Source organism: Nannobrachium achirus (assembly GCF_963921795.1).
Source record: "Nannobrachium achirus genome assembly, chromosome: 20".
Classification (NCBI taxonomy): Eukaryota; Metazoa; Chordata; class Actinopteri; order Myctophiformes; family Myctophidae; genus Nannobrachium; species Nannobrachium achirus.
The window spans coordinates 26,287,199-26,313,580 of record NC_137827.1 but is presented as its reverse complement, the minus strand read 5'-3'; the positions used below and the strand labels follow the sequence as shown (position 1 = coordinate 26,313,580).

The following is a 26,382-nucleotide window of genomic DNA, read 5'->3' as shown; positions in this document are numbered from 1 at the left end:
CCCTCATCAATCCAATCCTCTATACTAGCTTCAATGATGGCTTTAAGCAGGCATTTGGACAACTGCTCCACTGCAAAATTGCTAATGGATAAATGGTTATCATATCAAAAGCCCAGAACCCCTTTTTGTTCAATAGGTTATGTGAACATGTCAGTTTGCTAATACTATTTTATTTCAAGATGTTTGTTTTTTAAATCTTCACAACATGCTTTAATACAATGTACAGTGTGTAGTGAAATGTCAGTGTAGTTTTTGCCAGACTGTGCTATCAATGTCCATTGTCCAACATGTGTAAGAAATGTGTACTATAATATTATAATACAAGGTAAATAAAGATATAATACCAGGGTATCAAGTAGTAATAAGTAATAAAGTGTTGTAAATGTAAATACCGGTAACTTGATAGGTGTGCAAAAAAACAAACAAAAAAAACATTAATATACATTGATGTAGTATGTGTACTAACAGATGTATAGTGCTCCCCAAGGTACAAGGGACACTCACAAACTGAACAAGCTGCTGAAGAAGAAGGCCAGCTCTCTAGTCGGAAGTACACTAGACAATCTGGGGGTAGTGGCGGGGGGGAGGCTAAGGACGAAGTCGGAAGCTATTCAGATCTATCTTATATCTTATATAATATTTCCATGATGCAATGCCTCACCCTAACCCTAATGAATCAATTCATAGTGACACAGTGTCACAAATTTCCCAAAAGCTGTTTACACTCAGTGACTGTAATGTGTCCTCCTTGAGTATTCGTATGTTATGGCTTTATCACCAACACAACCAATACGGAGGCTTTCCAGTAAATAAAATGAAGAAGAAATTAATATTCAACCATGACATTTCAACTGTTGGAGGCAGACAGATGGAGACACTTTAATAATGAGTAAAGATCCATTCAGCCAAAAACCCATGCGTCATCCATCCAATTCTTTATCCATGCTTGCATCTAGTATCTAGCCACCCATCCATCTGCATCCAACCAATGTTTGAAGAACCATGTACTGTGTAAATCGAATTAAGGTGAGTTTGCTGATTGAAATGTCTTCAATTGCGATACAGAGCTATTAGAAACATTTAGAAACTCTGTGAAGTGATTGCATGAATACTGTTTATGCATACATTCTTTTTTAATTATATGAGAAGATGTTATTCATGTTTAAATCTGCACTATGTAACTCTTCTTCCTCAGATTTGACCCGGTTTCCTGGGCAAGTGCTGAAATTTGTACCATTGAACTAATAGAGCCTGTCCCTTGTTCAGGGGATAAATTGAATCTTGACCATCAAGTCAAACTTGTCATGTCAGATCATCTGTGTAGATGAGACATGAGCTTTGATACCAACATACAGTTTAAGTGCATAGAGGGATCTACAGTAAATGTCTCAATAGATGAGCAAGACAAGATATAACCACCCCAATTGTAGTTATATTTTACTAACATAACTCTACCTTAAGATTGGACAAAATTCGATTTTAATCGTTAAGAAAAAGGTTAGTGCCGCTTTAAGCTGCAAAATAAAGCATGTAGTTTGATTTGTTTTAGGTTATGAATACGACAAGCATGACCTTTATGAAAAACTAAAAAAAGTACTAATCAACTTGCCTTGCCATGACATGAAAGATAACAGGGACTGTAACTACCTACTGTACAAGTTACCTAGTAACACAAACCTAGGGCTTAGATGCAACATTCATAACCATGATGGAAGGATAATGGGAGTGTGTTTTGACTTTCCACTCTATGCACCGGCCTTTTGTCTTTCTCTTTTTTTCCTCTTTTTTGCTTTCAAGGGATTATGAAGAAGGCCAATGAGTCATTGAGATCACTGATAAGGTTGGGCTGTTTTTATAATCTAATCCCAGCAGAGTATATAGATTGAGGGACTCAGGTCTAAAAGCTTGTGGATTCAGGCAGAAAGGTCCTCGTAAAAACGCTTTCAGTACACAGTCAGACACACAAGGAAGAGGTAACATTTTGCAAATATTTTGTATTAGTGTATTAATGTATTTTGTTAGCCTGTTGTCTATGCTGACCATATTTAACATCTGTTTCTCTCTCTCTCTCCCTCTCTCTTCAATCTCTCTCTCTCTCTCTCTCTCTCTCTCTCTCTCTCTCTCTCTCTCTCTCTCTCTCTCTCTCTCTCTCTCTCTCTCTTAAGGTTCCATCAGCATGATGAGCTCAGTGAAATCAACTAGACTGCCTCTAGTCTTGATGTACCTTCTTTACATAGCGGACTCCCACCCCAACACAGACTTGGAAAATTGTAAGATATCCTCATACTGCAGTATAGTTAAGAGATTCACCACAGCATGATAACTGATTTAGGCTATAGCTTACTATACGGTTACTCTGCAGAGATCTGTGTAGGTCATACACACTAAGATTGTTTATGGATTCATAAGAATTCTTATAATGTATGGAATGAGATCATTTAATGAGACATTTAATGACTGTGTAAATATGCAAGTCTATTTGAACAAAGATAATGCATGTGTAGTTTCAGTCTCAGATAACATATCCTGCAATGTGAATTTATAGTAATATCTTCAGTGTTAATTTATCCATTTATGCAATTAAAGCTGCAATCCAAAACTTATTTTAATGAATAAGACTTTTTTTTTTACTGTATAGTAGGGTACTACTATATGCTAATAGTAACTAGCACATCTACAGTAATTTGAAGTCTCCCTACTCCCTTCCATTGAGACATTTAGTCGAACACATACTGGTTGACAAGTATATTGACTGATTGTAATATCTCCCCATGACATGTGGGCATTCCTTCTTGACAGAGCAGTAGAATTTTGGTCTCCCAAGCAGGAGACCAGGTGTCAATTCCCAGGTAGAACATTAACTTATATGGATTGCAGCTTTAACATTGTGGATTTATCTGTGTATTGTTGACCCTATAATGTCACCGCATTTTCCAAGGTAAACAATGCTTCCTTTTCAACACCTCCCCAGTGGACTGCGAATGCACGCTGAAGAGGAACTGGTCGAAGCTTGTCAAAGTAGTAGGTCCAATTTACCGGTGCCAGGGCTGCTGCTTCTCCAGAGCATACCCAACACCTCTGAAGACTATGGAGTCCATGTTAAACAAAAAGAACATCACCTCAGAGGCATCGTGCTGTGTGGCACAACACTACCATGAGGTACAGTCAAAACGTCAAGTCGATTGTCACACAACAAGTTTACAGGTGTAAAGGCAGTGGGTGAAATTATTTTCTGTACTAGCTCCTCACAATTTGTAGAAAATGCAGTCACAATAAGAGAGAAGAAAAACAGGAAGGACAACAATTTCAAATAAGGTGTATGCACAAAAGAAAAATAGAAAAAAAGAAAATAGTGATAGTGCCAGTTCAGCAATTATGTACCAGTGTTTTTATTAGAGATTTAAAATAAATCTGTCATCAAATCGATATCTGCAAACAAATATGAAAAAAAATACATAAAGCTATATTACAAAGGTACATACCAGTTATATTATGCTGCCAGAGTTCTTGCAATACAAGGTCAGATTAAATAGATTACATTACAAAGAGTTAGTCATTTAGGAAGTGTATTTTCTTCCTGCAACATAATTTGTTGGAAAAAGCAAATAGACTCCTATAATATGATGTTTTGTTTGTTTGTGTGTACGTGTGTGTGTGTGGTTATGGTGCACAGTGCACACACCAAAATACCTATGAGAGTGGAATCCGCATTCCGCCAATGCATTTCAATGAGAATTGAGCGTGTTTTGCAGAAATCCTCTACTGGCATGAAACCGCTCCATTCTCATTGAAATGCATTGGTGGAATGGGGATTCCACTCTCATAGGTACTTTGGTGTGTGTGCAGCCTAGAAAAAATAAAGTTTCTATCACATGGAGGACACCCTCTTGTAACTATGAGGTGTGTGTGTGTGTGTGTGTGTGTGTGTGTGTGTGTGTGTGTGTGTGTGTGTCTGTGTGTGTGTGTGTGTGTGTGTGTGTGTGTGTGTGTGTGTGTGTGTGTGTGTGTGTGTGTGTGTGTGTGTGTGTGTGTGTTTGCGCGTGCATGTGTTTGCGCGTGCGTGTGTGTGTGTGTGTGTGTGTGTGTGTGTGTGTGTTTGCGCGTGTGTTTGCGCGTGCGCACGCGTGTGTGTGTGTTTGTGTGTGTGTGTGTGTGTGTGTGCGTGTGTGTGTGTGTGTGTGTGTGTGTGTGTGTGTGTGTGTGTGTGCGCGCGCGCATGTGTGTGTGCGCGTGTGTGTCAGTCTGACTATACACTCCATTGCTGTGTGATATCTGTCAAGTGATGTATCTTATTCACGCAAATGACAATGATATTCTGCCCCATCTTTTAACTTAATTTTGAACATGTACAGTATGTATATTTTATATTGTTGTCTTTTATAACTTTTCCCTTTGTTTGCTTCTCTATTTTTATATATACTGTATTTTGTAACTGCAAATCATTGGAGCTTGTAGCCTACTCTTTTACATAGGTGAACCTGTGATGTGAAGTTGAAGTCCCACCCACTTAACACAGCAGCCATGTGTTAAGGCAATGGTTCTCAACCTGTGGGTCGGGGGGTCCCCAAATTATTTTGGAGGGTCCCCAGATGATTAACTTAATGTGCAAAATTGTTTTCTTAACAAACCAACATACAGTTTACCGGTAAGTTCATAGAGGGTATTTGCCCATTTCTAAAGTGACAATCTAAGGCAGGGTTTCCCAAAGTGGGTGCCGTGATGCCAGTCCAGGGATGCCGCAGAATAATCTGATTTGGAATTCATCAATATAACTTCACCATGCTTAGTAAAACAGACCTGATTTGACTGTACTTGATGAGTCCATTTCCATATACTGCCAACTTTATTATATTTACAAGCTCACAACATGCAAAAATAGATGATCTACAAGCTCACAACGCATCACGTTGTGACGTTGTGACGTGTTGTGACGTATATTGTGAGCTTGTAGATTGGCTATTTTTGGTGAACCTTCCCCCCAGAATAGTGATTCAATTGTTTAGACGTCAAGTATAAAGTTATTTTCAGTCAGTTTTGATGGACGGATATTTCTCCAATATGGCGTAAGATTAAAAGAAATTACAGTGTAATTCAGGGGTGCCGTGGATGAAAACTTTATTTACAGGGGTGCCCTGAACTACTGTGTTAGGGGGTCCGATGGGTGGGCCGTGGCACCTGTGTGTATTTTAAGAGCACGTTTATTTGAATCATAAATCAATCGATTGGAACTAACATTAAGATCCTATACTTATCTGTATTTCAATGAAAACTAAATGATATCTTTTTGACATGTTTTGTAATATTAATGTTATAGTATCATTAAAGTCGTACAATATCCTCATAGCCCACCAGCGAGCCCCTGCCCACTGGTTGAGAAACACTGACCTACTAACATGTTTTCTTTTTTAAACTCTCCTGTTCCATGTTTTTTCTTTTGTTTATTCTTTTCAGATTACGTTTGGTGGTAGAACAGTCGACAACCACACAAGCTGTCACTGCAGTACCTGCCATTATAACAAGCAATGAATGGAACCGTCTGCTGACACTTCTGTAATGAATCTGGGCTAAATAGTGTATGTTACCACAGTGGTTCTCAACAGGGACATGCCGGGCCCCTGATTCAGCCCGGGAAAAAGAGTTGTAGAGGCCCTCATTGCGCGCTATAGAGAGAGATCTCTCTCTATAGCGCTGCTGCTACTCAAAGATTTGCCATTTCAGATCATGACAAGTGACAAGCCAGTGGGCCAATTACTGTACATGAGTTATATTTCGTCGTTGTCGGGTGGAAACCTTGTATGTCCAAAACCATTTGTTTTGTATTTATCATTTTAAAAATGATTTAAACTAGTGAAAACAGCCGATCTACACGCCTCGCACCGCGAGGCGTTGTGTGCTTGTAGATCTTCTGTTTTCACTACTTTTGTGCAACGGCCTTGTATGATGAAGCAGGGCTTTTCTTTGCGAAAAATGTATACATTTGAAACTTGGAGATACGAGGTTTCAGTGACGATTTACTTTGTTGGCCGCCCAGCCCCCAAAATGTAACGAAGGCCGACACCCGCTTTTCCCAATGGACAGCACGTCCCTGGTTCTCAAACATTTTCACGTTAGACCTATGGTAAAAACTCCTACATTTATAGTATTTATTTGGCTGCAGACACCTATATGAACATATTTTAGAGACCTCATAAGATATGTGTTATTAAACATTTCCAACGTTTTTCCAAATTGTTCCAAATTTTTGAAGATCTTTCCAATTTTTCCCTATAAAATTGCAATTCTTGCAGATCGGCTATTTTTGAATATCTTAAGTAAAGTAAACAGATTTTTGATTCTACATTAACTAGCCTAACTTTGCTGGGGATCCCCTGGAAGCCCCTCAAGGACCCCCGGGAGTCTTTGAGAATCACTGTGTTTCAATAGGCACAAGCCGTTGTCTTTTTTTCTTCTTGTATTACTAAATTTGATTGCCTTTTTGTAGTGATCTTAAGTCAGTGGTGGTGTATAATCACTCTCATGTTTTGCAAATATTGATAGAAGTGTGCTGTGTTGTATTGCATATTTAAAAGCCATTAAAATAAGTCTACACAGTGAGTCTTCATCTTCTTTTTCATGGGGTCTTATGAGGACCACAATGGAAATAATGTGATATTTTTCTTACAATTGAATAAATCGGTCAGTCAGTCAACCAATCAGCCAAACAAACCATTTAAACCAATGTAGGAATAGTCAGCAGGCTACAATAGTAGTAGTATAGTAGGCCTAAATGTTATGATTTTGCATTTTACATGAGCTCTTTGGCTTTTCAACTATGAACACAAAGCGTCTTTTTCAGCATTCCATTCAGACATGATGCTATATGGACAGATCAGATGCTGAATAACAGTCCCTTAGCAGTATGATGAGTGTACATGGGAGATGCTTGTGTCATTGTAAGGTCATTGATGCTTTGTTGTCATCGGCAGAATGTAGAGCAGCAGAGCAGAGAGCACACCCCACATACACACTACACACCACACACACACCACTGCCGCTCGCCGGCCTCACAGTCGCTCGGGTCTCTCTCTCTCCCCTCCCCCGCTCCCGCGATTGCGTGTCCGTGCGCGTGCCAGTCTGGCGGCGGCGTAACCAACATCTGTGCGTACGCGGTCGTGATTGTTGTGAAGATGGCGGAGGGGGAGACAGAGAAGGAATATGATGATACACGGAGAGCCATCGAGGTGCTGCGAGAACGCTTCCAGGGTCTGACCGCGGCGCTGAACGAGACCTCGGATCAGTCGCGGCTGGAGGCCTCGCTGCATTTCTGCCAGGAGTTCTGCCAGGTAAGGAAAAGCGAGCCCCAACGTCTCCCAACTCCTGCTCATCCCAGGCAGCCTGCAGCCCCTCTGGCTTCCTCCTGCCTGGCCGATCATGATGCGCGTGTACGTTTCTCTGCTACAACAATGTAGCTAAAGCAGCTAACCGTGCTAGCTGTAGTAGCCTTCCCTGCCTGGCCTTTCAAAGATGGGGGGGAAAACCCTTTCCTTCCCTGGCCCGTGATCCTGGCCATATTTCCCCAATACCGCTCGCTAGCGGATCGCGTGTGTTTATGAATATGGCTGGAAAGTGTGCCTTCGGTGCATGTATTACAGTTTTTCCCCCTGCAAGGCCAGATAGCTGCTACAGTTCAGATGAATGTTGCTATAGCTGGTATGCAGGGAACCCCTCTCTCTCTCCCTCTCTGTCCTGGCTGTGGTCATGCTGTGCAAAAAAAAAAAAATACTGGGTAGCTAGCAAAATCTAACAGGATGATTGCAACGAGATGCACCGAACTAATGTACAATAGAGACACTTGTACCATTGATACATAATTTCAGGCACAAAACGGCGCTCGTCTACCCTTGTTTATGTTTTAACTTGCCCGAATAAAAATGGACATTGTTGTTCGGTTGCCTGATTGTGCGGAAAGATCAATGATTTGGGCAGAGGGTCTTTTTTTTAGCCAAGGCCTCATGCACTAATTAATCCACTGACCACATCACCGGAAACTGGCCAGTTAGCTCTGGAGGAGGCTGATGAAAAAAAAGAGTCGATAATTTAACCGATCAGACTGTTTTCGGGTGTAAAGACAGAGAGATCTGAATGGAAAAGTGTCAGTGGTCACTCACAGTCTTTTTGCAACTTGCCATGTCCACGCATTAATCATACTTGGTGCATAATATGCATGTTATTACCGTGCTATTGCACTCACTCACTACTAGTAGCCACATTTGTTAGGTGATACTCTCTCTTCAGTAGTGTTCATGGATGCATCAGGCTGGCTGGATGTGTTGTAGTTTGTTTTTGTTAAGCTTGGCCCTTACATTAATGCGAACGTGTTTTTATTTCTGTATAAGAATTCCGTGCCGTAATTATACGGTGGTTCATTCAGCACAAATGGATGCGTATGAAAGGACTGTGTGGAAGGAAGGGGGAGTATTCATTAAGGTTGGGCTTTGCTTTGGATCAATGATCAGCAAAGAAGGGGGAGTGAAAAGGTTTTATTGTTTTATTTTTTGAAGTACCCCATATGTTTTCCTCACCATAAAATATACCAGTACTATGGTAAAGTATCCAATTAAAGTCCCCTTTGCTCTTACTGATATGACATGCTCAGAAACATAGTAAACATTTATTAAAACAGTAATGTGTTTGCTCATTAGATGCAGGCCATGGTAATTTGTCTGTACATGTTTATTGCCATGGCATGGATCGCAAATTATAAATTGTAGTTTTCCTCCTTTCATCTTTATCATGTTTATGGCTGAAATGGGCCAGTTTTGCCCATGAGTTTTGGGATGTAATGATGTGTAATTTCATATCACAATTTTTTGTGTGTGTGTGTGTGTGTGTGTGTGTGTGTGTGTGTGTGTGTGTGTGTGTGGGTGGAGCTGTTAATTGGCTTTAGCAAGTACAATGTTTTGTATCAGTTTAAGTGTACAGTAGTTACGCCATTACATGTGTTGGTCTTTTCATTAGCTTTGGTGTGATGGACAATAGGAAGCATAATGGAAACCAAACCAAGACGAAATACATTTTCTTCTTTCAGTGCTTCATACTTTTCAACTTCAGCAATTAAATAAAATGTTGTATGACTCTGAAGTTGTAACTGCAAATAAAAAGTGACTCATAATCTTTAAAACATTGCAATTGCAATTTTCGTGCCCAGTTTAGTTGGAAAACTGGGAGGTTACTCATAAAATGGGTGTTGTTGTTGCAACTGGAAACTTATTTTTAGAGTAGTAGAACTAGGCCTATAGTGAAAGGAATCGCCATAGACTCAGCCTAAATTGTAGTATTTTAAAATGTATGTTTTCATAGGTCCTTGTGGAACATGCGGGACGCTGGAAGACCGATGAGGATCCACTGCCTTTGCTGGAGGTCTACACTGTGGCCATACTCAGCTTTGCCAAGGCCACCTCCTGTCTCTCCTCCGAATGTGAAAACGTTCCACACCTACTTGAAAAGTTAGCACTGTAAGTACTGTGCATGGGGTGGATTGTTGTATGAAGCAACAAGTGTTATAAATCTGCTTAAAATGTCTTGTGAAATCATATATTGTATGTATGAGGACGACTATATAGAAAGAAAGCCTTGTGGATTCTACTAGAAATGCACACTAGAAAAACAGTAGCTTGAACATATACAGTACAATATCAAGATCAAAATGTTTATATGCCAATCTTCATTTACAGCTTCATAATGTCATGGCCATGTTTCTCCATATTAGATTTGAAGGATTAGGTCTGCATACGTTTGTTCTTATTGTAGACGAGTATGGTCCATCTGCCCTAAAACAATAGCTCATATCATAAATCATAGAACTAAGTTGTTGTCCAATGAACTGTTAAAACAAGTCCCAGAGCTCTACTGTGACTTTGGTCATCAAAAGCCATCATTGCGACGAACCTGGCTATTGTACTTTTGCCAGGAATAAACTTGTCGAAGTCTGCCCCTGAGCATGCACATTACCTGGTTTACATCATGAAAGTGTTCACCATCACCTCATAAAGTGGTTCTGGAACAATTTACAATGCTTGTGTTCATCGCAATGATGAATTATGTTGATCAAAGCAACATTATGGCCCAGGGGCTTCTGTTAAGACTTTTGTCAAGACTGACCATACTTGTACTTGACCATACAAGTATTAGCAGTGTTGGGACTAACCACACTAGCACGCTACTGTAATGTAACTACCTTTAGCGTTAATTAGTAACATAACTAGTTACCTTTCATAGAAAATAAGTAATATTTTGTGTGAACTATTCCTTTTTTAACGAGAGTCAAGAAGGGTTTATTTGTCACTCACTCATTCAGGAGGCAAATTCAGTATTAAGTCAATCTAAAGACACAAGTTGAAAAAAGCTATTTCTTTTTAAGCAAACAGAGTGATTGCCATTCAGAATAAGCAAATGCGACAAATATCGTTTCACATGAAAATGCTGCGTATGGTATGAACAGTGGTGGAAAAAGTACTAAAATGTTTTACTTAACTAAGGGTACGGTCATACCAAACTATACATATAAGAGTGGGTTCCCAATTCCACCAATGTATTTCAATGGGAATAAAGCGGTTTCCTGCCAGTAGAGGATTTCTGCAAAAAATGCTCCATTCTCATTGAAATACATTGGCGGAATCGGAATCTCATAGGTAGTTTTGTGTGACTGTACCCTCAAAGTATCAATACTGCAATATAGAAATACTCTGTTACAAGTAAAAGGCCTGTGTTCAAAATGGTACTTGAGTAAAAGTACGAAAGTATTGGCATCAAAATGTATTTAAAGTACCAAATGTAAAAAAAGAAAAAAAGTTCTTGTGATTCAAGCGATTCAATTATTATTTTAAAAGGTTTCATCGCATCCAGTACTAATGCATCTTTAGAGTTTGTATATGTATCCCTTTGGTATCAAATAGGTGGCACAGTTGCCTGTATCATACTGAACTACTTATATACTTTGTTGTACGTCAAATACCAAGAACAGCTGTTATTGCAGATTGTTCACCAACTCTTTGCCTGTTATGATATGCCCATAAAAGGAACACTAGGATTAATGTGGTTAAAAGTTGCTGTGAATGGATAATAAAATAGAATGTAGCAATTATGCTGAAAATTGCAACGCTTTGTATTAGCGAAAGGGAGGGGTAATTACAGTGAGAAGTTGAACAAGGGGGTGAAAAAAAAGAAGAATAACGAAAAACGGGGTGAAAAAATCTATTCACACTTTATGTTTGACAGAGGATTTTGTGTGGGTGAAATGGGTGAACAATTACAAACAAGACAGACCATTTGGCATTGGTAATATTCTTGAATAAAAACAAAACACTTCCAGAAAAGTGTTTGCATCAAGTCATAAAAGATTTGTGTGGTCTTTTGGTTTTTGTTTTACATGTACAGGGAAAAACTTGGCATTAGACAAATCTGATGAATGCCAGGATTTTGTTTTTAGATCAAATGTTTATTTTCTCACTGCAGGAGTGTGGTGATTGTGCAAGTTTGCAGGTCTCTTCGGTCTGTTCTAATGTATCCTCACTTGCTAAAATGTTGGGGTTCACAGAAAAGGCAAACAATAAACCCATGCACCCATGCAACGGTATAAAGACTGCAAAAAAATACAAAAATATCAGCATTTGATTGATTTGAGTCACAGTTTTTCACTGTGTTTAAAGAGTTGCGTAAGTCAATAACACAGAATAAAAAATATACTGTATATGCTATATTGGGTGACACACCAGATTTGCGATAGTCAGGCTACAGAATGCAGTTTGCACACAACAGTTTACAGTTCAGGCATTTAGCAGACGCTTTTAATCCAAAGCGACTTACAATAAGCATCTAATACATCAATATAATACGCAAGATAACATGTCAGTACATCAGCAACAACACAACAAAATGTATTGACTGCATTGCATTCACACAAGAATTATATACACAAATTACATTTGTGCTACTGGTCACTGGTGCTGATGTAGGATCATATTCACCTTGATCTTGCATAACAATATCTTCAATTATGAAGTTATTTCTTGTTAACTGTTACCTATTTAACTGTTATAACGCTCTTACGTGAATATAGGCTTATGAGCAGCACATCCTTGACCTAAATCTTGCTTTGATGAATGACTGTATTGCATTCACAGGAGCTGTGTAGAACTGCTGCTCTTACTGCCCCAGCATGTCCCTGGTGCCTTATGGGAAGAGTTCCAGTCCTCCATGAAGGTCAGTGTCCCCAGGGCTGTTAGTGGACTAGATTGTTTCTGGCTTATCATAGCAATGAGAAGTGATGAAAATGTATATAGAAATGTTTGCCAGACTTCCTAAAACATATATTTTTTAATTCATATCTTTAGTCTTCTTAGCCTTTGTGTTCACATTTTCTTTGAAGCTGGAAGTTAGGCCCCACGCTGAGGCTGGGTATACACACACAGACCCACAGAACTGCTTGTAACAACGAGGTCATTTATCTTCCTTTACAGTTGGCACACAGCCTTTTGCAAGAAAGTGGGAACACACAGCTTCACATGCTCTCAGTTGTGGCTCAGCAGGATGGCGTGTGGTCCCACACCACCCTAAGCAACATCCTGTCCAATGAAATGCCTGAGACTGAGCGAGGTTAGTTCTCACACACACCTGCTGCACTGGTTTGATTTTATAGCAACCTGTTACCAGGGAAGCTTGTTGAAGTACCCTTCTAGGTGTATTTGAAATGAACACATTATCGTTCAAGTTTTATGGCCATTTCCAGTAGTAAACTGCTACTACTGAAAATGGCGTAGCAGCATCATTATACCTGTATCCTAATGGAGAGAATGAATCTATTAATATACATATTGGACCATTAAAGCTCACTAATTGTGATGTCGTAAATCAAGTCAGATATCAAGTCAGATATCCATGTTTAGCTGGTGTTGAAATTATTGCGACCGTAGGTCGCATTTAGAATGATAACCAGTGTGGTTGTCGCGAGTCACACTTGCAAATGAATTCCGCCCTTGTCCCTTTTATGCCCATATATGAAGATCCCTGATGTCATCAATATTAAGCCCATATCTGGGAATGCTCATATATGGACATATTATGTCAGTCTCTGTTGTTTCAGAGCAACCTCCCTCTTGGGGTGTCTTACTGGTAGTAATTGATTGTGATTCTTAATGCAATTTGTTTTGTCTTTTACCTTCTCTCTACTTCTTAGTCCATGAATTTCTAGAGTTGGAAGGCCCCACACTCCTTAATATGCGAATAAAGCACCTTATCAAAGTGGACAGCGTTGAGAAAGCTGCTGTCCTTGCAAAGATGTGCTCAGAGTATCGGGAATATGAAGGAAAAGGGAATTTCAAACAAACCTACCTGGTTTGCATCTGCATGACAAAAGCGCAAGAGCAGCTAATGGAAGAGGTGGGTTCTGTCTCATAAAATACATAATTTCTATTGATTGAAACTTGTCAAAAGGATTGTGTGGTGTATTATAAATTAGGAATTAAGCCTTTGTAGTCTGTCATTTTATTCCTTAACAAGCACCAATCAATCTCCTTTTTTGTACAATGATGACAGGTTTCTCTTTGTCTCCACTCTCTCTTTTTCTTTCTGACAGATTTCATCAATAGATTGTAAAGATGCTCTTGAGATGATCTGTAACCTGGAGTCCGAAGGAGATGACAAAGGAGCGCTTTGTTTATGTTCTGCCTTCCTCAAGCGACAGCTTATCCAGGGAGATGTTTACTGTGCCTGGTGAGTATTGCTGACATTTTCTTCTACTATTATATGAATACAATGAACGAAGCAACCTGTTAGAAAATGTTTTGGTTAATGCTGCCATTCACTCTTGCCCAAATTGAAGCAATTTCTGCTTTCATTTCGCTGAATGAGTTCATGTGGCTCCGTTACAGATGGCAAGTCACAAACTTGACATCATTATATTATGTTAGTTCAGATACAAGCTTTGTTGGTCGTCAGCAATCTAACTGAGGTTGCTTAAAAGATAGGAAGTCCGGCTTGACATTTTAGCTCCACTGCACAAGTTGTGGATCTGTGTATGACAGATGGGGCACAATTGAGCAAAGAATATACAGCAAATTGGAAATTGATTGAGCTTAATTACAAATCAAAGGTAAAATAGGCATATGCCTCACATTTTGCCTCGTGAGAATCAAAGCTACTTATTTGAATAATAATTTTATTATCGATGTAGGGATGTGCATCTGTCCCTCCTATTTATAAAACCATGGGCTACAATATGACTTGGGTACAAAACATTTTATACAGAACGATTCAGTGGGATTCGATATGATGCAATCTAATAAAGCTTTTACATTTGTTTAATGTGGACATTCAGTTTTCATTATACGTTTCTATTAAGTCAATTCTATAAAAGAGATTATCAATTTGATAGAAAATGTAAAGGTTGGATCGTAAACAGTATGCGGTATGTTCAGTGTATACTGTCCAGGGTTTCCTGCAGGAAAAAGTCTTGACCAGGGGGGGATTTCATGGCGCACTCGCGAAGCGCGTGCGCCGAAATTTTTTGATAATTAATTAATTAATTCGAGTAATTAATTCACTTAATTTTTTATATTAATTCTTATTTTTGCCCTATAAAAACACATGAATGTGCCCATGATGACGGAAAACACAACTACATGCTATCATTCACATTTATTCAACATTGAATAACTACGTTTTTCACAGGACAGTGTAACTTGTTTTTTTCCCCCAGGTTAATCAACCAGCACTCGTGCCATATAAATAGAAGTCTACAGCACAGTAAAAAAAAAGAAACATTGGTGTAAAGTAACTAAGTAGATTTACTTAAGTACTGTACTTATACTGTACAAAGGAGATTTTCAGGTATTTGCACTTTACTTGAGTATTTCCTGCATTCAGGAGATGTTTTCTTCAAATGTAAACAAACATGGCTGAAAGATAGGGTTGGTATGGGGGTTAAACATGCAATTTCGCGATCGCGATCATGCCTAGTACATTGTTGGAGGTCCAAAAAGTTTTTTTGAGAAAAAAATTTTTTTTTGAAAAAAAAAAAAATCTTTTTTTTTTTTTTTTTTTTAAATACCCTTGGGGGGGCGGGGGGGTTTTCAGGCCGGGCGGGGCGCCTGGCCTGTAAAGTGCTGCAGGAAACCCTGCTGTCAGTGCACAGTAAACAGTGTGCAGTATCATCAATTCAATACATACTAAGAAGACCATTAACAGTGTAGCAGTCACAAAAAAGAAAATACATCTACAATCTAACAAAGGGCTGTGATGTTAGCTTGTAGATCTGAGTGACACAGTGACTGAGTGACACAGTCATACTATAAATTAGGCTGCAATGCACTGTATAATTTATGTTGTATTGAGGCAAGGCTGAGGATATCCAGACAGTGTCATGTCAGTCACAACTTTGAGTTACAACACGCATTTGGCGGTGCAACTTGGGCGGTCTACTTGGTATCTTGTACCTGCTGCACCTGAGCTTTGTGCATGACGCTGAGGCTAGTTTATTTTTTTAGCGATTTCACAAATAGGGTTCAGCAGTTGGAGGAGGCAATGGCTATTTTGGGGGCTCCTTGACATGGAATATTTTGGGAACCCCTGTTCTGTGGAGCTCTAGAAAAGCCCTAGTATTCATGCACTGATCCCATGCGCCTTCTGAGTCACGAAGGCTCGAGTTCAAATCCGACTCCCCTCTCTCTGCCCCCTGTTTCCTCTCTCTCCTTTTTAAAACAACACCTGCTGCCATAGCTTGTTGTTTTTTATTTTTGAATGAAGAGCCCCGGAAGCCGCGTGCGTGTGCACGTGTATGTAATCTGACGAATACAGGAAAGAGATCATTTTGGTTACAAACGGTCGCAAAACTAATCCTAACCGGGCCGACCCTCACAATTGAGTGTAGCCGTGAAAAAGAGCGTCTCTCAGCCTTTTCGGCGTTATTTGCACCGTATTCAGAGATACGGCCGTTTTTATGTTACAGCATAGAATAGGAGTCAATGGAACATAGACACTCCGTTTTGCTTCTGGGGTGCGTTGCGTCATGACGTATGCACCAGCGTCTTTCACAAGCACCCGCAGCAAGTGTCTGTTTACCTGGTTAAAAAAATATATAAAAACGAAACAAACTATAAATAATCGGTACGGTAGTGCTGCATGTGTGGAAGGTAGACTTGTTAAGGATCTATGATTTGAAGCCAGTTTACTGTGTGTGAATCTTTTACTGTTTGTGACCTCTTGCAGGGAGCTCACCCTCTTCTGGAGTAAGCTACTGTTGCGTTTGGAGGCGTCAGCCGATGCCTTTCTAGACCACAGCAAAAAGATGGCTGTTCTTTCTAGAAGCGTCTGTCATATTCTCTTCCTCATCAAAGTAATCCAGAATGAGGTAAAGAAAAATCATGATTATGATGTCACATTTCACCAACACTTACTATCATGTTATGTTTGAGCAATCACAGAAAAATATTATTTTGCTCATTTGTAACCCCTTAACCATGACTATACTTTGTTGTACAATGGTGCTGTTCAAAAATCTACAAGCTTAAATGCGTCGTGACACGTTGTGAGCCTGTAGATCTGCTATTTTCACTTAAAAATACTTTTAAAAATAATCATCAGATCAGTGAGAAAGTTTTAAATAATTGTGTTATTGATTTGAAGTCCTATCGCCCAGCCCTACAAAGGTAGTTGACATTTGTGTTTGTATTTACATCATGCTGAACACTTATCATTCTTTTTGTGATGTTTTGTTGTCTCCTCAGGTTGGAGAGGTGGGGCTTCCAGTCTGTGTTGAAATGTGCATTCAGGCTCTGAAAATGACCTCCGGCGACCAGAAGGACAGCAAGTCCACCATCTGCAAAACCATTTGCTGCCTCTTGCCAGCTGATCTAGAGGTTAAGCGTGCATGTCAACTGACAGAGTTTCTCCTCCAGCCTAATGTTGACTCATACTATGCCGTGGAGTCACTGTACAATGAACCTGATCAAAAGCCGGAGGAGGGGGAGAATCCACCCGTCCCCAATTCTTTACGCTGCGAGTTACTTCTGGCCTTGAAGACACAGTGGCCTTTTGATCCCGAGTTCTGGGACTGGAGAACTTTGAAGCGTAGCTGCTTGGCATTGATGGGTACCGAGGCAGCTATTGTTTCATCTATTGACACTCTTAATGACACTGATGAACAAGAGGAGGAAAGTATTATGGGCAAGGCCCCAGAGTACAAGGATCTTGAGGACTTTCTGTTGAACACTACAAATGAACTGAACGAAATCACAGATGAACGAGAAAAAAATAGAGAAGCAAAGAAATTGAGGGAGCAAGGGTTTGTATCAGCTCGATTCAGAAACTGGCGAGCGTACATGCAGTATTGTGTTTTGTGTGACAAGGAGTTCTTGGGTCATAGAATTGTTCGCCATGCTCAGAAGCATTTCAAAGATGGTGTTTATCTGTGTCCAATTTGTGCGGACAGTTTTGAAAGTAGGGAGGTCTTAGAGCCACATGTAGCATCACATGTGAAGCAGTCTTGCAAAGAGAGACTAGCTGCCATGAAAGCCGCCAGGAAGGTGAGCAAACCACCTCAGTCGCCTAAAAGTCCTGCAAAAACTCAAAAGGTTGCTACCAAGGCAATTGTCTGTCCAGTGAAAATTGAACCCTCAAATGGAGACCATAGTATTGCTGAGACATCAGTCACGGCAAATCCTCCTAAGCCAGTGCAAGTTCCATCGGAGCCGCAAATGAGTCAAGATTGTTTCTGTCCAGTTAGAAACTGTTCAAAGGCTTTCAAGTTTTTCCGGAATCTCATGGCTCATGTGCGATGCCACAAGGATGACGAAGAAGCAACACGGTTTCTAGAGATACAAAAGCAGAAAGTAGTGTGCCAGTATTGCAGGCGACAATTTGTTAACGTACGGCATCTTAATGATCATTTGCAAATGCACTGTGGCACCAAACCATACATCTGCATACAACTAGATTGCAAGGCCAACTTTAACTCAAATTCCGAACTGCTCATGCACAGAAAAACACATTTGGAATTTAAGGCACAGTGCATGTTCCCTAACTGTGGGAAGGTTTTCAGTGAGGCCTACTTGTTGTACGATCATGAGGCTCAGCATTATCTTACATACACCTGCCAAATGGACAACTGTGGGAAGATTTTCTACTCACAGACCCAATTTGTGTCTCACCAGGAAAATCACAGTACAGACACTTCAACCGTAAATGTGCCTGATAGACATGAGAAGTCTCCTGTCCCCAGTGGATTTGAACCACCACTTCAGAGCACCAATAAGAAAGATGAAAAATGTGCTGCTTTTGTTCGTCTTGAAACTGAGGCAAATGTGAAGGAAGAACCCAAGTCGAGCATGTCACCATCCAGATCACCTTTGATTCCTAAAGAAGTTAGCCCTGTTAAAGTAAAACATTCTGTTGAAAGCATGCTGAACTGTTTTCATGCTGAAAACAATGATCCACCACAGCCCCAGAACACAGTTACTGATCCTCCAATGTATCCCATTACCTGCCCACCAAAGCCTGTGGCTGGTCAAGTGAGAGAAGGACCTGAAAATGGAATAGCTCATAATTTTCCAACAGTGTTACCCCAGATTCTTTCTCCACATCAGATAAAGACAGAAAACCCTTGTTCGCTACAAGGATATCCTCCCAGCATGCCTGCTGTAACTGCCAGTGACGAGAACATGCACTGCTGCCCGTTCCAGGACTGTACACGAGCGTACAGCACAAACAAAAGTCTCTCCAGGCATGTAAAGAAACAGCACCCTGAAATATTCGAAGATTGGAAACTGGCTAAGAAATACAACAAAGTGGCCAAAATCACAGCAAAAAAGATATCTACTATGAAAACACCACATAGTCAAACACAGAACCAAAGCAACATGCCATCAAATCAACTATCGCCACTATGCAACAAAACAGGGATAGAGCAGATGGATTACCCAATAGAATGTTCAAGCTCACCTGCCCCCTGTTTTCCTGGCTCAATGGAACCTGTGCCTATCACTCCAATGGTAAATCCCACAGCATACCCATCATGGGGAAACCCAGCCAATTCTGGTCTAATGCAGTCAGATATGTCCCAGACATGGTCTTCATCTTCTATGAATAACCTCTATCCAGATTCATTCAGTATGAACGAGTACCCTGGTAGGAGCTATCCCCCATGGCAAACTGAGGCAGAACGAGACAATTCACTGGCAGGTGTACCCGGTGGCAGCATCTCGCTTGTCACTTCAGAGTCAAGTTTGATGTCTCAGTATGTTTCTAGTTCACTGATGCTTGACAATGGGGGGCAAATGCACAATGGAGGGCATCAGTACGGACTAATGCATCCAGAAGTCGGTGTAGAGAGCGTTGATGGAAGAAAGAGCAATGGCAGCGTGCCAGGCCAGTTGAATAATGCAGTTGATGAATTGTCAACAGTTGAAAATCTTCCTGGAGGAAGTTATCATACACAGTATGGTCAAAATGCAAGTGTTTCCGGACGATTATCAGTGGACATCCCTATGAAATGTCTGAGCCCAGAGGCACAAGTTGCACTTAAAGCTACATCTGAAATCATCAAAACAGAGACCATAACAACTGCTTACGATCAGCTGGAAAACTCTGTGGATGGCATTCTTAGTCCACAAAGTGTCATACACACAGATTTCCCTTATGATGAGGACTGTGAGACTCCTCCGGATGAGAAAAATGGTGACCCTGAAGCACAGAAAGGAAAGCGCAACCGGTTGAGCAAGAGGACCAAATGGCCAGCTATCATAAAAGATGGCAAAGTCATCTGTAGAAGATGCTTCAGAGAGTTCACAAGCACCAAGTCTCTTGGAGGACATCTCTCAAAACGCTCGCAGTGCAAACCAGTAGATGAAATTGATCTGACAGCTGATCTGCCTACATCGTTTCTCGATTTTCTCAATGACCCCCATGTCCTTGATACTAACGGAGTAGTATTCAATGTGTCAAATGGTGATTTCTCACAGGAGAGTTGTAGTTTGACCACTTTGACTTCCCCTCGAGTGATGAAACAGGAGCCCCAAATGACTGAGATTACTTCTTATTCATCAAACGATTTTCCCACTGTTTCATCTGCAGACCAGCCAAGCCACAGAAATTGTGATCAAGCAGAGAAGGTAGCGCAGCCAGCTAATCGAGCTCTCCCTGGTTCTCATCAAGAGGATCACTTAATGGAAATATCTAAAGCCTTTCAAAGGTTAGATTTAATTGAGGCTGCACAGGAGAAGATGCTTGAAAGTATTTCTTTAGAGCAAAATGCCACTCGCAGTGATCTCTCTGTGACCTCTGATGGTGACCAGAGTAAAGTGATGAAATCAAAGGAGACAAAGGAAGACACGCCAATCAATCAGTCCATCCACAAACCATTTAAATGTGACCAGGACGATTGTGAGTATTCCTTCATGACTAAAGAGGCATTATTCAAACACTTGACTAGAATGCATGATTTCACTAATGAGATGATTGAAGAACTCAAAAGAACCCCATTAAAGTTTGCTCCATATCCTTGTCAAATTTGCCCCAAAACATTTACCAGAACCACAGGCTTGAGGATTCACTATGAAAAAGTCCACCGCTTGTCAAAAGCAGAGATGCAGAAGCTTAGGATCAGCGCTCGTAATAGGCGTGTATTTAGACTTAGTAAAGACGAGGAGTGTGTAAGGAACAGTACTCGTAATAAGCGTGCATTTAGACTTGACGAATACGAACACGATGGCAAATATTCAAGTCGTGTAAACACTGATGACGTAGGTAATGACCGTGTGACAAGATCCTCCTTTATGTTACCTACCATAAAACAGGAACCACTTGATTTTGCAATTGAATGTCTGACTGAAAATGAGGACAAATCAAAAGATTATGAAATGGCCACTGCAGGAAGTGCAGTAGATCTAGAAGAGCGTGACACAAATCAGGTGTCAACTGTTACACGGTTGCCCTCGCCTCAAAACTATTTGAGTGATAGGGATTTTAGTGAAGTGACACAACCGTCAATGCCTAAACAAGGCCCAGAGGAACATCAAGTGGTTGAATTGAGTCGTGTTCCAGAGATGAGAGAGAAACCCAGTCAGGTTGGCACAATAGTGGAGCAGAAAGGAAAACTGAAGGTTTCGACTCCAAGCAGTGTAAGAGAGCCAGTGTTGAGCCATCCTGTGTTATCTTCCCCAGAAAGACCCAGCAGTTCCAAAAACACGCCAGAAAGACCCAGCAATTCAAAAAACACGCCAGAAAGACCCAGCAGTTCAAAAAACACGCCAGAGAAACCCAGCAGTTCAAAAAGCACGCCAGAAAAACCCAGCAGTTCAAAAAATACGCCAGTGAAGAATGAGTCCCAGAAGAGGGAAAAACCTCATAAAAAGTTGGGTCTCAATATGTGTGACTCTGACAATGCCTTCAGTCCTTATAGACCATATCGCTGTGTTCATGAAGGTTGCACTGCTGCTTTCACCATTCAGCAAAACCTCATCCTCCATTACAGGGCTATGCATCAGGCAAACCTGGCCACAAGCAACGTGGAAGCTGATGCTGACGCGACTCCTGTCAAACGTGAACAGGAGGAACATAGACGTGAGCAGGAAGATAGACGTGAGCAGGAACATAGACGTGAGCAGGAACATAGACGTGAGCAGGAACATAGACCTGAACAGGAATATAGAAGCAAAGATAATGAGGTCAGGTGTCAAGTGAAAGATTGTTCCAGAGTGTTCATGGGTGTCCCTAGGTTAGTGCAGCATTACCTTTTACTTCACAAGTTCACTCGCGATAAAGCCACCTCCATGATGGCCAGCATAGACGTAGGGACCTTTCATTGTGAACAGCCGGAGTGCTCTCTCCCCTTTAACTCTGTGGAAAAGTACATTGAGCACATTAAGAATTACCACAAGGAAATTGCCATCTCCGAGAGTGGCACGGTGGAAACTACTTTCCGCTGTGAGTACGATGGATGTGACCGTGTTTACACAACAAAATCCAACCTCCTTCGTCACCTGATAAAAAAGCACGAGTATGTGTATGATCCTAAAAGTACTGATGGTAGGAGGACTAAATCAATAGGGCTCTTCGGTGGGGGGGGCAGCATTATTCATAACGATGGGAAAGAAAATGTTGAAAACAAGTTTAAAGTGAAGAAGAAAAATGCTAAGAAGAAAGACTGCAAATCACTTGAACATTGGACCAGTTTTGGAAAGCCCACACTGAAATCCCATGAAGAGGCGTCGGCCATGTGCACCAAGAAATTCTCCTTGCAGTACCCCTGTATGATAATAGGCTGCGATGCCGTGGAACGAGCAGAAAGGAACATATTTAAACATTACACTACACATGGACTCTCAGAGAGGTACATTGAAGACCAAAGGAGTCAGTTCATCTTCTGCAAAAAGTATCCCCGTTCCAGGTTCAGAGAGGCGAACAAATCGGAAGGCATGTCATCGGGGTCCTCTTCCGATGAGACTGAGCCAGAGGAGAGTGAGACAGAAAGTTCAAAGGCCAATGGTGAGAAAACAGAGGAAATGTTGGACAGAATATCCCAAGATGACAGCAAGTTGTCCAATGATGAGAGCTCAGAATCCCAAACTTCCACAGGGACAGAGGAAGGACATAAAAACAGGCGTTCCAGAAAACCTGCACATTCAAAACCAGCTTGTTCACAGAGGATGCAGACCCTTAGAACTCGTTCGACTGTTAACAGTTCAAGAGAGAACTCGAATCCTGGTACTCCTACGGGGCAAGAAGAACAGTGTGAGGAGGGGATTATGCCGGGATCTTTCAAGCCTTTAGGACTTGAGGATTCATTCCTGAAGTTTTTGGAAACCACAGAGTCAACCCACACTTCCAAACGTAAATTGAGTGACAGAGCCAGTAATGAATTGCCACCAAAACGGCAAAACACTCATAAGCAAAATTATTCCACAAGGAAAAAAATGTCAGAGGAATTCAGAGACTGTGAAAATCTTGTAGACTTCAGAAACCCCCTCAATCTCAAATCGGTGAGCAATGTTAAGATTGTAATGGACAAAACATTTTCTGACGGTTCTGACGTTTTGCTAAAGCAGCTACAACACATGAGACCCATGGTTCTTATAAAAAAGTGTGTTTATAGTGGATCATAGCTTGAATTAATGTCAACTCGTTCTCACTCAGGATTTGAGAAGTCACATGCTGCAGAAAGATTTGTTGACAGTACATCAAATTTCCAACGGTTCAGATCTGGTCACAGTTAATGATAAAATGGACTATTTTGTACTTATAAAATATATGTCTTGGATGATTTTAACCTTGTATGTTAGGTATAATAACCAGGTAATCTATAGGGCATAGATTTTAGAGACATGTTTGTATTTAAGATGCTTAGTACTGAAAAAGTTTGTTTTGTTTTGTTTTTTTGCTAAATGGAGAATTTTAAAGGAACTGTTTTATATATCCCTATGGGATTAAAATTTCTGTTTGTATTTATTTCATCCTTTTTCAACACTAGTAGGCCTATCTGTAATATTTACATGTCTTCCACAAAGTGTTCAATAAAATGTAACTGGTTTCTTTTGTAAGAGGTGATCTACATTTTTTCTTGTTGGATAAAGAAGCATACTTATTCTTTTGTATTTTTAAACCACTTAAACTATATAAATTGTTGTCTGGTATCCCCCACGTATCCATCTTTGGTGGTTTGGCCCCCTCCCCTTTTCCCGCTACACCAAATTCTTTGCTGAAAATAGCCCATCTACAAGCTCACAAACCGGGCGCCTGTAGATTACGGTAACTATTTTTTGCAGGATGTTCGCCTATTATGGCATGTCCAGAATAGGGATACTAGATTTCAAGTGGTTAAGATGACTGTCTTGAGTTAACAGTAGCATCTCATAAGCAACCAACAGCCACTTGTGCCATGAACTTGTCCTGATGCACCATAGACAATGAAACACAATCACTGTGTTAAACTGAGCTCTAAATATGTTGTTGCGCTCGAGCAGAAACCTCAGAATAAAAGTATTAATTTAAGAAAATGTAAATATATACATTTTCTGAAATGAATGCCCTGCTCCTACTGCATCATGAAAGGGTGTCGCACAAAAGTAGTTAAAATGGCAGATCTACAAGCTCACAACATGACTAATTTCATCTGCTATTTTCACAATAAATAGATAAAAAATGTTTAAACTAATAAACTATTTTGATCATACAAGGTTTCCATCTGACAGCAATGACAACGTAATTGGACGATTCTTTCGTGCCTCAAGCCAAGGCGAATGAAAGGTGTTACACTGTGTAACACTAATGTCTGTGTGTAATCGCATAATTTTGTTACAAGTGACTTTGTGGAGGACTACATACATTATTAACAGTGAAAGTATTTGCAAGTATGTCTGAGGCCGATTCGGTTTTATGAAAAACTTGTGTTGCTGGATATCAGTGTTGCTCAAACTTTTTCCATGTCAAGGACCCCCAAAATGATATGTACTGTATTTGGCTGTCGACCCACCACCAAAATTGGACCCCCCCAGAAGCAAAATATGAGTTAAGATTTTCTTTTTAAAAATATAAAATCATTTTCAAAAATAGCAGATCTACAATCTCTCAGTGCAGCTATGTTTTGCTATGCAACTGCTATTTTTGAATAGCCAACTCTAAAATCTAAAATGACATTCTAGTATCATTCTAGGTTGTAATGGTTTAATTAATTAGTCTGTAGCCTATGCCTTTGTTTATGATTTACAGATGTGTTTTTCCAAATATCTACATCTTCAAATATATACAAATCAGTAAGACAGCCATATAGGATGTGAACATTTGTTACAAGTGACACAAATATGAATTATACCACAGTTTTAACTATTAGCTATTTCACATGGATTTGCAAATGCATGTTCATAAAGTTGTTAGGTTCCAAAGCAGTGGAATGATGGTGGCTGTTGCCTCAGGAAGCCTCAAGTTGCAGGCTGAGATCAGATATGTTGTAAAGACCAACACCATGTCTTAGTCCTAGAGCGACTGTGACACAGTAATTATATATTTTAGGTGAGGTCATTAAGATAATTCAGAAAGCAATGCATGTATCACTATGCATCAGTCGTAATATGACATATAATAGGCCTATATACATATAGTATATGTATATATACTAGTTAGATGCCTCAGGGCGACATGTGACCGAGGTCGTGCAAATTCTTGGCCATCTGGCCGGTGATGTATATCGGACCAGTTACCCATATATGGAGACCCCTGGTACCCATACATGGAGATCCATACACTGTATTGAGATAAGCTGTCAGAGCCCAAACAAGCTTACTCAGTTATTTGTTATGTGACAGTCCTATGATGTCTATGACATCTGACATCATACCTTTTTATGCCCATACATGGAGATCCCTGTCTGTAGAACCAGCCACACAGATATGGGCTGTCTTGGCCATCTGTTTTGGCCATATATGGATTCTGTTAGTGTGGCATGTGGCCTCCATATATGGGCATTCCCATATGAAGTCCTGTTAGATATGGGCTTAATAGTGATGACATCAGGGAACTCCATATATGGCATAAAAGGGATTCTGTTAGTGTGACATCACAGTGAAGCCAGAGCGGAAAACCCATTCTGTTAAGAGTGGTTCCCCTGACATCACAATGACGTCAGAGCAGGATGTCAGAGCGACTAACCCACAGTGTCAGGCGTTCTAGACAGAGATGCATACTTACAGACAAGCTGTGACCGTTCACATACTAATCTGTGACCTACGGTTGCAATTATATTATGTCATATTAGATGATTGATGTGATACTGCCTGTATGTGTATAAATACAGTAGGGCCTGTGTATGTAGATGTATTTCTAAATACACAGAAATTCTTCCTGCACTTCACTGGGACTGGGGGAAGTTATTTTATTACTAGGCTACAGCAGAATAGTCTCAAATCTAGGAGAAGGGTGACACAGTGTGGCGAAAAGAGGATACATCAAGTTCCCTGCAAACATTATTATGCTATTTAATGTATGCCATTGTAAAAATGGGTGGGAACCTATGGTGGGAACACTACTTAAACTATTTACAATATACTCTGTCTCACTCTCAATCTCAATTTTGTTACTGATTAGAAATGCAAACTAATTGTCTCCGCCAGGCCGAAAGGCATGGCCGAGACTGTTTTTCACCGTCCGTCCGTCCGTCCGTCTGTGCATTTCTGTCCGTATGTTACCCGCTAATCTCCGGCACTGTTGGCCCGGTCCTGCCAAACTGTGCACACACACTCCCTGGATGCCAATTCAGAACCTCTGTCCCACATTTTTCACATGGGCCTGTTCTAGCGCCACCATGAGGCCAATTTTTGCAAAACAAATTTTTTGACAGTACCTACTCCTACAGACTTTGTC

At 40.5% G+C, this 26,382-nt stretch overlaps 3 protein-coding genes across 3 annotated transcripts in view; all 3 read left to right on the top strand.

Annotated features, from left to right (window-relative positions):
* LOC308306034 (5-hydroxytryptamine receptor 1E-like) overlaps positions 1–92 on the top strand; it is a gene marked incomplete at both ends in the record, with an annotated part of 1,056 nt that extends 964 nt beyond the window's left edge. The window contains one exon of the mRNA XM_080750934.1: positions 1–92. This exon is cut by the window's left edge and continues 964 nt beyond it. Within this exon, the coding sequence (XP_080607060.1) occupies positions 1–92 (92 nt within the window).
* A 2,084-nt stretch (positions 93–2,176) lies between these two features.
* On the top strand, positions 2,177–5,526 carry cga (glycoprotein hormones, alpha polypeptide; the record flags this gene model as incomplete). The annotated part of the gene is made up of 3 exons (XM_080750933.1): positions 2,177–2,270; positions 2,939–3,159; positions 5,452–5,526. 3 exons carry the CDS (start codon positions 2,177–2,179, stop codon positions 5,524–5,526), a joined length of 390 nt encoding a protein of 129 aa, XP_080607059.1.
* Positions 5,527–7,166: 1,640 nt separating this feature from the next.
* znf292a (zinc finger protein 292a) lies at positions 7,167–23,483 on the top strand (the record flags this gene model as incomplete). Its single annotated transcript, XM_080751220.1, has 8 exons — positions 7,167–7,322; positions 9,340–9,494; positions 12,162–12,240; positions 12,498–12,633; positions 13,214–13,416; positions 13,613–13,749; positions 16,243–16,384; positions 16,761–23,483. The coding sequence occupies 8 exons, from the start codon at positions 7,167–7,169 to the stop codon at positions 23,130–23,132; spliced, it is 7,380 nt and encodes a 2,459-aa protein (XP_080607346.1). The 3' UTR covers positions 23,133–23,483.
* Between the last annotated feature and the right edge of the window lie 2,899 nt (positions 23,484–26,382).